The following is a 10,995-nucleotide window of genomic DNA, read 5'->3' on the forward strand; positions in this document are numbered from 1 at the left end:
GAACCAAATACTATGTATTTATTGCAGCCTAAAAGTCTAAGGATTCATGGGCATTTACTAATGAAATGCCCCATTTACTTGGCGAGGTGTACCGACAGCCACTTTAAAGTCTGTTGTTTAAAATATATTTGCAGTTTACAATGAATTTTAAGATTATTCAATTTGACCAAACTTCATGACTAAATATGTTTTTGAGATGCTAGTATGGCTAGTCCTGAATTATAAGTCAAGGCTTAGTGTCCTTAATTTTTGATATGCTAATTTGTAACTCAGATACTGCTAATTTAAAAATTCAGAACATAAGATTCGAATTTGTGGACACAATTTTAAACTTTAGGAAACAATGTCTTGAAGTTTGAACCTTGAGAACATCGTATCATGAAGTTTTATAATTAACTAATCTTTAAATATGTTGTAAATTGTGTGTATATATTAAATAACATACTTAAGAGTGGCTACCTAATGTCATTTCCAGCATTTAATTTCAGTTGTTTGGACCTCAAAAGTTCTGATCATTTTAATATGAAAATTTTATATTCCTATACCATATAGTAAACTATATTACCCTCTATGCTTAACTTTTAATGTAATTACCTTTTATATGCCTAATTACCATTTATGTACATTTTAGGGGTTTTAATGGTATTAATTAGTCTTCTAATTTAACTCTACCGTATATTCTCACTCCCCCCCCCAAGTTTCTCTCTCCAAATCACACCCCCTCACCCACGTATCAAACCACACCCCACGATTTTCTCTTCTAAAATCGGCGAAAATCTGTAACTCCTCCACCATTTGGCAACCATTAAAAAGCTTTGATCGAATTTGGGTTTTCAAAAGACATTATTTGTTTGGATTGGATGTTGTTGCAAAGAATTGAGAATTCTCTCTACGTCTCTCTCTATCTCTCAATCCCAAATTTCAGTAATATAAAGCAAAGGAAAAGAGAGCAACAATTCCACCATTGACAGCCATTAAAAAGCTTTGAAGCTTTGAATTCGAATTTGGGTTTTCAAAAATCATTATTTGTTTGGATTGGGTGTTGTTGCAAATAATTGGGAATATGGTTTGGAGTTTATATCTCAATTTTGAGGGGGGTTTTGGGTGAAGATTAGACTTGGTTTTGGCTGAATTTCAGATTGAAACTCGAAAAAGAAGAAGAAGAAGAAGAACACATAACATACATTATATTGCAGAAATTATAGAAAAATTATATATATATATATATATATATATATATATATATATATTAACTATTGTATGAAAATTGAACAATATTGTTTAAAAACTATATTTAAGTTGTATGATATTGTAGTTGTATATAATTGTGTAGAAATAATGTATGAAAATTGTAGATAAGTTGTAGATATGTTGTATAATATATAATTAGTTGTATGAAATTTATTTTTACTATGTACAAAAAAATGCAAAATATACAAAAGACATATTGTAAAATTTTGTATAAAATTTGTATTTAAGTTGTATGTTATTTTAGTTGTATTTAACTAGGTAGAAATAATATGTGAAAGTCGTAGATAAATTGTATAATATATAATTAGTTGTATGAAATTTATTTTTATTATGTATAAATCAGATACAAAGGACATATTGTATAAATTTTGTATAAAAATTATATTTAAGTTGTATGATATTGTAGTTGTATTTGATTGTGTATAAATAATGTATAAAAATAAACACGTCGTAATAACTGTTGGAACTTTGAAAGTGAAGTTAGCTATTCTATTTGTATTTGCTATGTAAATAACAGTAGAAGATATGATACAATACGAACCAAGAGAGGACCATTATTCATTAATGAAAACTCAAATCCACTCAATTTGTCCTCGCGAACTTACGGAGACGTATGCCTAACTCAAAACTACACTAACATTACACATAAGTAACCATAATTTCTGTTAACAAAAACCAGTGTCAAGAAAAATTATGTCTTTCTCTGGGCACAAATCAATATTCTAGTAATTATTTTCAAAATTAGGAGACCTTTGGTAATCTCCTAAAACCATACACATTGAAAGATAAATTTTATTCATTATTGAAGGCACTCAAACAAGTTTCCTCATCTGATGAAAGTTGCAACCAAACGAGAGATGCAAAAGAAATCAAGGAAGAAACAAGTACTAAATAAAAATAAAAAATACGACCTAAAAATTATTTAGCGAAAACATGAAATGTAACTTTATTTGAAGCCATGAAATACATCTTTAAGCTTTTCTCTTCTAAGTGATAGAATCTCTTGTTGAAAAAAAAAATATCAGCAAAATGTATATGCACAGATATACAGAAGGAAAAAATATCAAATAAAAGTAAAAACTGAGAAACCTTCTTGAAGAAATCAGCGGAACATAATGGAAGATTCGGAGAGAAAGGGGAGAGAGGAGAAGAAAAAAAAAGGAAAATGATGTAACTAAATCCCTTAATTGAAGGTACTAATAATGAATTGGGAGCCTTTTAAGGTAGAATGTATATATTTTGTAAACAAAACTTGTGTAGATAGGGTAATTTACTAAACATGGACATTTAGAGTAATATAATTTACTATATGGCATAGGAATGTAAAAATCCTTTCAAATTTAAAAAAGGCCCAAAAAGAAAAATTGGATCGGTACTTCTAGAAACTTCCATCTGTATCGGTAAAAGGCTCAAGTTCAATCAGTATCCAAAAGGCCCATAAATACTTTAACATCTTTAGGACAGCAGGAAAAAGAAGCGAACGGTCTATTGTTTAGGGTTTTAGAAAAACCCTGCAGCTTCCAGTTCTCCTTTTGCAATGGCGTTCTGGGGTCTCTTTCCGTTATTTTCATATATGAATTCCAATTTTTAACAGAAGAAACGAAATGCACTAATCATATAAATTTATAAGTCTCTCATTTTCTTTTGTGTCTGCTTTCAGGAGTTGAATTGAAGCCTGGTAAACCATTCACTCATAATTTTGAAAGTGAGCGTGGTAGACTTCATGTCTCTCAGGTTTGTTTCAATAGTTTAAACACTTGCTTTCCCCATTACGATGTTCATGTGACTAATTGTATGTTCATTTGAACTATTGTAGCATTTAGAATCTTTGGCCTTGATATAATTTGGATAGACAACAACACCTATATATCAATCCCAAACAAGTTGGAGTCGGTTATATGAATCTTCATTGACCATGTTACTCCATACTAACTCATCTGAGACCAATATTGTACAAAATAAAAAGTACTACAAGTTCTTTATATTTTCTACCCACATCTAAATCTCTGAAAGGCTAAATAACTCCTAGGAAAACATAGGACGTAAAGTAAAAGTGATAACGTGACTAAAATCTTTCTCCAACTAATCGCTTAAGTTTGCATTGTCCCAAGAGATTGTAGGTCCTCGGAGCAACTTCCTAGTTCCTTCCAAGTTGACAGAATTTAGATATTGTTAAAATTTTATATTCTTCTTGTTTACTTATATTTTTCGTCGATGTGGTTGAAGTGCTTAGAGTTACGAAATGGTGGTATTGATGCTTGTCACATATTGGGTTATTGATATCTTGTTTTGTCAGAATACATGGGAATTTTATCAAATAAAGAATTAGTATATCAATCGTTTAGGTTTTCGGTCATATAATTTGGTCGAATTATGTTTTTGTGTACAAAGCATAATCCTAACTTTTTTCCTAACACTAGATCCTCCTTTCCTAGATCTTTGTTATTACTTGCCATTTGCTTTCTTTGTCATATTACATTGTTGTTGCTATTGTTTGTTTATTGCTCCTTTTTCTGGTCCAGAGCAGAGGGTCCACAGGAAACAACCCCGCTACCCTCTTAAGGTAGGGGTAAGGGTTGCGTACCCACTAGCCTCCCCATACTCCATTTGTGGGATTTCACTAGGTTTGTTGTTGTACTAAATTTGGAAAGGAGCATTAAGCTTTATTGGTGTATAGCAAAGACGAGTTAGCTCATCTAGAAATATGTGGAAGTTATCTTTGGTGTCCCATGTCCATTTGCACTTGTTTAAGGTACATTTTTTTCCTTCTCATTATTATGCTTATTTCATTTGTTTTCTGCATGATTCAGGCAACATTAGGCACTTGCTCAACAAACAAAAAAAGCATCGTTCAATGTATAGTAGGTGATAAGAAGCCGATTTACTTGTGTTCCTTACTGCCAGAAAAACTGGAGACATGCCCATTGAATCTCGAGTTTGAGGAGGAGGAAGAAGTTACCTTTTCAGTTATTGGTTCTCACAATGTTCATCTATCTGGTTTCTTTTATGGAGAGAGTGAGGGTTGCTGTGGAAATGAATATGGATCGTATCCTCTAGATGCTATTTTTTTATTCAGCTTTAATTTTACGATTTTGATTTATGGAATTACGTAAAAGAATCTGTTTTGTTGAAGGCTTGAATCTATTTTATGCGTTCCTTGACATTGGTGTAAAGCGATCTTTATGAGGAGGATGCTGCTGAGACTGATAGTGAGTCTGATGATTCAATCGAATTTGAGTATGACACAGAAAATGAAGACGAGGATGGCTCAACTGATGATGATTTTTGCATGTATCCACCTTCACCTATTCCCAACAGTGGAGGTAACTTTGCTTAATACTTTTTTCTTTGGGTCTCGGAAGAAACTGCCAATGGTGTATGAAGTGTTTGAACTTTTAGTAGTATAATATAGAGAAATGTTATAGGTGGTTTAAAAGAAAAGAAAAGAAAAATTTCTCCTTAAATCATTACAACCACCCTTTAACACGAAGTCTGGTATATAAGTGGGCGCAGAGTAGAGGAGCAGGTCCATACTTCCTCAAGTTTTGAACCTCTGGGCCAACTAGGGTTAGGCTAGCTAATTCACAGGCCATTCTTATCAAAGAGAAAAAGGAAAATATTTTTCTTCAAGTAGGTGGAACTATTTCAGGACTTGATAAAAATGAAACTATGTTTTGTTTTCTAGGTTGTTCCTTATCAAAAGAAAATCACTGTCAGGGGACTGATAAAAAGAAAAAATCTGTTGGAGGAAGAATTTAATTTCTAGGACTTGTTCTTTGTCAATATTAATTTCTTTTATGACTTCTGAAAGCATGACATTTACTAGTTTGGCAAAAAATGTTGCACCTATAACTCAAATAGTTAATTCGTGCGATTAAGAATGAGGATCTGTTCAGATAACATGTTACAACAACAACAACAAACCCAGTATATTCCCACAAGTGGGGTACGAGGAAGGTAGTGCGTACGCAGACCTTACCTCTACCTAGTAAAGGCAGAGAGGTTGTTTCCAATAGACCCTCGGCTTAGAAAAAGTGAGAAGAAGAAGGGAAAGAAGACAAGAAGACAAGGGGGTAAGAAGAAGAAAGAGAATAAATAAATTAATAAATTAAAAGAATGAAAAGAACTGTGTGTGTTGGGTAAACACTAACAACAAGAAATACGATAACAGAAGCGAACTAAATCACATGATAAAGTAACGATCTACTTAAGCATATGTAGGAACCTGAGTGCTACTAAAGTAACTGGTAAGAAAAGGAGAAACATACAACTACTCTTCTGTCCCAATCCTCGACCTCCATACCTTCTTATCAAGGGTCATGTCCTCAGTAAGCTGAAGTCGCGCCATATCATGTCTAATCACCTCTCCCCAATACTTCCTTGGCCTACCTCGACCTCTTCTCAAACCCGCCATGATCAGCCTCTCACATCTCCTGACAGGAGCATCATTGCTTTTCTTTATGTGCCTGAACCATCTCAGTCTCGACTCTCGCATCTTGTCCTCCACGAAGGCTACTCCCACTTTTCCCGAATAACTTTATTCCTAATCTTATCTCTCGTGGTATACCCACTCATCCATCTCAACATCCTCATTTCTGTTACTTTCATCTTCTGCACGTGTGAGTTCTTAAGTGGCCAACACTCCACCCCATATAGCATCAGATAACATGTTATCATAGTTGAATATTTTTCTGCTGCTCCTAGGACCATGTCCACCTTTCCACCCAAAAAGTTGAAAACTTGGCTTTCCATTATGGAATTGGTTCTTTATTGATAATACATTGATAATGAGTAGTAATAAATGTTCATACCATTGATTCCTCGAGTGAGTATGTATATCTGATCTTGAATATATATGAAGTGTATTTAGGGAAAAGGACCTTATATGACACAACAGTTTTATTGCGTAGTTTAGTCTATTAGCTTATTTTGATTGTGCATTTTGAAATGCATATTTCCTTGTATTTTAAAATGCCTTACATTTTGTTTGCATTTTGAAAAGTGAAAATTGAAGAGATAGTGGAGGATGAAAAGCCTAAAGATGAAAATGCTAAATCCAAAAGGCCAAAGAAGAAGAAAAACCAGTCAAATGGGACTGATGACACAGAGAACTCTGAGCGCCAAATAGTTGTCAAGAGTAATACTGGCAGTCCTCTGCTGGAGAGTGAAGATGAAGATGGCTTCCCGATATCTGCTCCCAATGAAAACAAAGCTAAATCAGTGAGATCAAAATTAAAATCAGATGGAATTAAAGATCAGGATACCCATGAGGAAGTATTGAATGAGAAGGCAAGAGATACTGTTGATGAGAGGAAAGGCTTAAAAAAAAGAGGTCGTGATGATACTAGCAAAGTCAATGATGGTCAAAGGTGAGGAGCATTTTACTTTAGTGTGTAGTGTGAATTTTGAATTTAGCATGTGGCTATATTCTATCTTCTCGATCTCAGTATTAAGCCTAGCTTTCGTGATTTATTTAGTGATGATAGTTCTGTTTTCTTCTTATCCTAAAAGCAGAGCAGACAATGTGGTGATGGAAAACAACGCTAAGCAAAATAAAAAGAATAAGAAGAAAAAGTTAATGGATGAGGAGTTGGCTCGTCAAAATGGATCAAACAACAAGTCAGAGCATGCGGAGGCTAATGATGAGCCAGTTCCAGTAGGTAAAACCGAAGATGGTCAGAGGTCAACTGATGAAAAGTAAGTTCTGATCTATTGTAGTCTAGAATAGAAAAGAATAAGGTTAAAGACTGATATGCTTCGTGAGGAATCTGGATTGTTATTTGCATAACTAAAGGCGCCATCTAGCTTAAAGTTTATCCAATTACACGTTCTTCTAGATTCTGGCCAGCTTCCATGTGCTGACTGTTATCTTTTATCAAACTCCGTTGCCTTTACTAGTAAGAAGTCTTATTTTTCCACTAAAACTTGTTCCAGGGATACTGAGAAAAAGAAGAAAAAGAAAAAGAACAAGAAAAATCAACAGGATGGAAAAGCAGTTACAGAGGTTGAACAAGATAAAAAGAATGGATCACAGGAGGTGGAGGAAAATGAAGAGACTAAGCCTTCTCAATTGAGGACCTATGGAAATGGGTTGGTCATAGAGGAGTTGGCAATGGGCAAGCCGGATGGGAAAAGAGCTTTCCCAGGAAGTAAGGTATAGTTTTCTTTTTTTGACTCTATGTGATCAATTGTTCTTTCACTCTGCCGTGGAACGTAATGAAATCTTGGTAGTCACAATTAAGTCAATCAGGATTTAAAGTTTCTCAATCTTTGAGTTCTCTTCGATGAACTTTGTATGGAGCACACTTGTTATTAATAATGACTTTCTGCCACTGAATAGGTTGGTGTACGCTATATCGGCAAGCTGAAGAAGAATGGCAAAATATTCGATTCCAACATTGGGCAAAGAACACCTTTTGAATTCCGTTTAGGTATTATATTTTATAGTATTTAAAGAAGACGACCTCTATTTATTTTGCTGTGTTAAGCTTGCATTTTTGTGCTTGTAGGTATTGGTCAAGTTATAAAGGGTTGGGATGTCGGTGTAAATGGTAATTAACGTGATAAGTAAACCTGATCATTTCTCTAATTTATTGTTACATTTCCTGTGTTGAGTACTAAGATTTTATCTAAATCTGACTGCCAGGCATGCGCATTGGGGACAAAAGAAGACTTACAATCCCACCAGTCATGGGGTATGTCATTTAAGTTTGTATTCTATTAGCAAATTCTGTATAATCTCCATTTATCATTAGCTCAAGAGCATGAAAACCTTCAACATGGCCCTAATTAGGGCATTGACTAGAATTTCCCTTGCTTGGGGGAGAAAAGTGCATCAGTGGAGTAAAGAAATCCAGAACCAATTTAATCATTTTCTAAGCAATTTACTAGTTTCTGTCTATAGACATCCTTTGAATTGCTGTTGCCTAATGAGCACCTTTCTTTTGTTACAGGTATGGATCTAAAGGTGCTGGTGGCGCCATACCACCCAATTCATGGTTGGTATTTGATGTTGAGCTAGTAAGTGTAAAATGATCCTGCCATTGCATGATGGAGATTACCTGATTTTTCCATTCGCAGAATCCCAAAATTGTTGTTGTGGCCTTGCTCTTTAAGCAAAAACAAGTTAGCTTCACTTACTAAAAGAAAGTGTACAAATTATACAAATAGAGCTCGGATGCCAATTTTGTAACAGGGCTGAATTTCAGACTCCTGTCCAAATTTTGAACTTAAATGATTTATAGACCTGCTTGTTTTCCAGAGCGTTTTCTGTTTGAAGACCAGAAGCCTTTAATGATTGAGTTTTGCTTGTGCATATTTGATAATATCTGTTCGTTTAGTAAGGTTTGAGTTCTTACAGTATTCATATTTTCTGGTTCAATCAGAAAAGTGAGAAGAGAAGTTGGATTGCTTCTGCATTCCGTGCAAGATTGGAGAAATCAATGGTTATTTAAGAATATATCTTTTATATAGTTAGAGTTTCATTCTCTGCAACGGATTCTATATTATATGGCTGTCTAGTTTGAATGAGGCTATAGAGCAAGTTCAATTAAAGATCTCAAACTTCTAAGAACTATGCAATTTCCTCAAAAAAACTTTTATATATTTATATAAATAAACTTACGGAGGCCACTGTATTTGGGTTTTTCTTTAAACAGTTATTCCATTATTTAGCAATTTAGCGCCAAGGCTAAGGCATTCGGTATCTGCTTTTACTGAAACTTTTGGACCAATAGTTCTACTAGTTATTGAATTTTGCGATGAAGTTATGGTTAATCTAAATCCATGTATGTTTTTGACAAAGTACTAGTAATTCAGATAAGAAAACTCTGAAGTCTGAAGTCCTTTGCTATTTTAATCATATTACATCCTATTTATGCGGACTAAGGGTGTGTTTGGCATGAAAGAAAATATTTTCCGAAAAATGTTTTCCAATTTTTTCATGTTTGGTTGGCTTAAATGTTTTGGAAAACATTTTCTCATCAAATCATTTTCCTCCAATTGGAGGAAAATTTTCCCTATCAAGAGAAGGGAAAACATTTTCTAAAACTCGTTCTCAATATTTGCCATCCCCACCAACCCACCCCTATCCACCAAACCCCAACCCCTCGCTGGACCCCACTTACCCACCCCACCCCACCCCACCCTAAATAAAAATATTATTAATAATACTTTCTTTTGAGGGGAGCCTTGGCGTAGCTGGTAAAGTTGCTGCCATGTGACCTGTAGGTCACGGGTTCAAGCCGTGGAAACAACTTCTTGCAGAAATGCAGGGTAATGTTGCGTACAATAAACCCTTGTGGTCCGACTCTTCCCCGAACCCCGCGCATAGCGGGAGCTTAGTGCACCGAGCTGCCCTTTAATAGTACTTTCTTTTCGTGTTATAAGTAGTTTTTTTTTCATTTCAACAAATGAGTTTTTTTCATGATACAAAAAAGTATTTTTTTCGTTTTAACCAAAAAAATGCTTTCTTTTCATGTAGAAACAATATTTTTTTTAATTCAACAAAAAAGTATTATCTATTATTTCAATAAATTGAGTACTTTATTTTCATGTTGTAGAAAGAGTACTTTTTCTACTATCTAAAAACACTGGAATTTTTTTTTCACTCACCAACCAAACAAGTGAAAATAAGTGATAAAATCACTCATTTTCATGGAAAACATTTTCCTTCGTACCAAACACACCCTAAGATATATTTACTAGTCCCTGAATATGGTTAGTTACCTTTACATTTATATAAGTTCAACAAGATACTACAAAGTTTAGGTGCAAAAGATACTCGTTTCCTGTTAATTACATTCTTAGTCTAGAATTAATCTTGAAACATTTACTACAATTTGTCAAAATTCTGTGAGAATTTCATTTGGAGTTTTACTAAATTTCACTAAAAAAAATTCTATCATACTTGTTGATTGTAGACTGTTGAATTGAAAAGACCCCCTTTTAGCATAAGAAACACCAGTTATTGTATGCATTTACAGAATTTATTCTTTTCTAATAAAAATAGATCCTAATTTGTCCACGATGATAGTGTCCAGTAAGGGTTTCATAAGAAGTTACTCTTGTTCTTCTCTTTCTCACGAAAGATTGTAATTTGAGGATGTGCCCACCAAGAAACTCCTTGTAAAGAAGCCTCAAATTGGATTTTATTAATACATCCAAATGGGAAATAACCAAAACAACACGAGTGTACAAGAATGGTAGAAAGGCCATTTGTCCAAAAGCTGGGGTGAGTTTGTGAAATAAAAAATGATTCGGAATTTATGATTTAAGTTATATGCACCAACAATATCAAGTGATGTTAGCAACCATTGGCACAAAATACCTTATCACATAATTTATCGGAAATAGTCTCTCTACTTTTTAGTAGGGTTAACATTTACGTATACACTACCCTTCCTAGACCTCACTTATGAGATTATAGTGAGGTTGTTGTTCTTGTACCTGGGGAATAAAAACTATCAAGACAAAACAGGACAAAACTTCCCTTAAGTGAAATTTTTTTGTTAGATGGCCACCTCAAACTCCATCTATTTTAAATTTAATAGCAGGAAAATAGAGAAAAAAGAAAAAAGGATAGTGGAAGGGACTATAAAATGACAGATGACAAGGAAAGAAACAACCATAATAGCTTGAGTAATCAAATGCTAGAATGACATTATGCTATTTAGAGACTCGTTTGATTAGTAGGATGTGATAGACAAGAATACCCATGACAGTGGCATAGTCAAGTATTTCGTT

The 10,995-nt window shown here is 34.0% G+C and overlaps 1 protein-coding gene across 1 annotated transcript; it reads left to right on the plus strand.

Moving 5' to 3' along the window:
• The first annotated feature begins 2,694 nt into the window (after positions 1 to 2,694).
• On the plus strand, positions 2,695 to 8,511 carry LOC104249387 (peptidyl-prolyl cis-trans isomerase FKBP53). Its single transcript, XM_009805809.2, has 11 exons — positions 2,695 to 2,801; positions 2,912 to 2,985; positions 4,062 to 4,297; positions 4,426 to 4,574; positions 6,254 to 6,620; positions 6,766 to 6,948; positions 7,186 to 7,405; positions 7,592 to 7,682; positions 7,761 to 7,802; positions 7,898 to 7,946; positions 8,205 to 8,511. The coding sequence occupies exons 1-11, from the start codon at positions 2,789 to 2,791 to the stop codon at positions 8,284 to 8,286; spliced, it is 1,506 nt and encodes a 501-aa protein (XP_009804111.1). The 5' UTR covers positions 2,695 to 2,788; the 3' UTR covers positions 8,287 to 8,511.
• Positions 8,512 to 10,995: the final 2,484 nt, after the last annotated feature.

This window comes from Nicotiana sylvestris, chromosome 3 (assembly GCF_000393655.2).
Source record: "Nicotiana sylvestris chromosome 3, ASM39365v2, whole genome shotgun sequence".
NCBI lineage: Eukaryota > Viridiplantae > Streptophyta > Magnoliopsida > Solanales > Solanaceae > Nicotiana > Nicotiana sylvestris.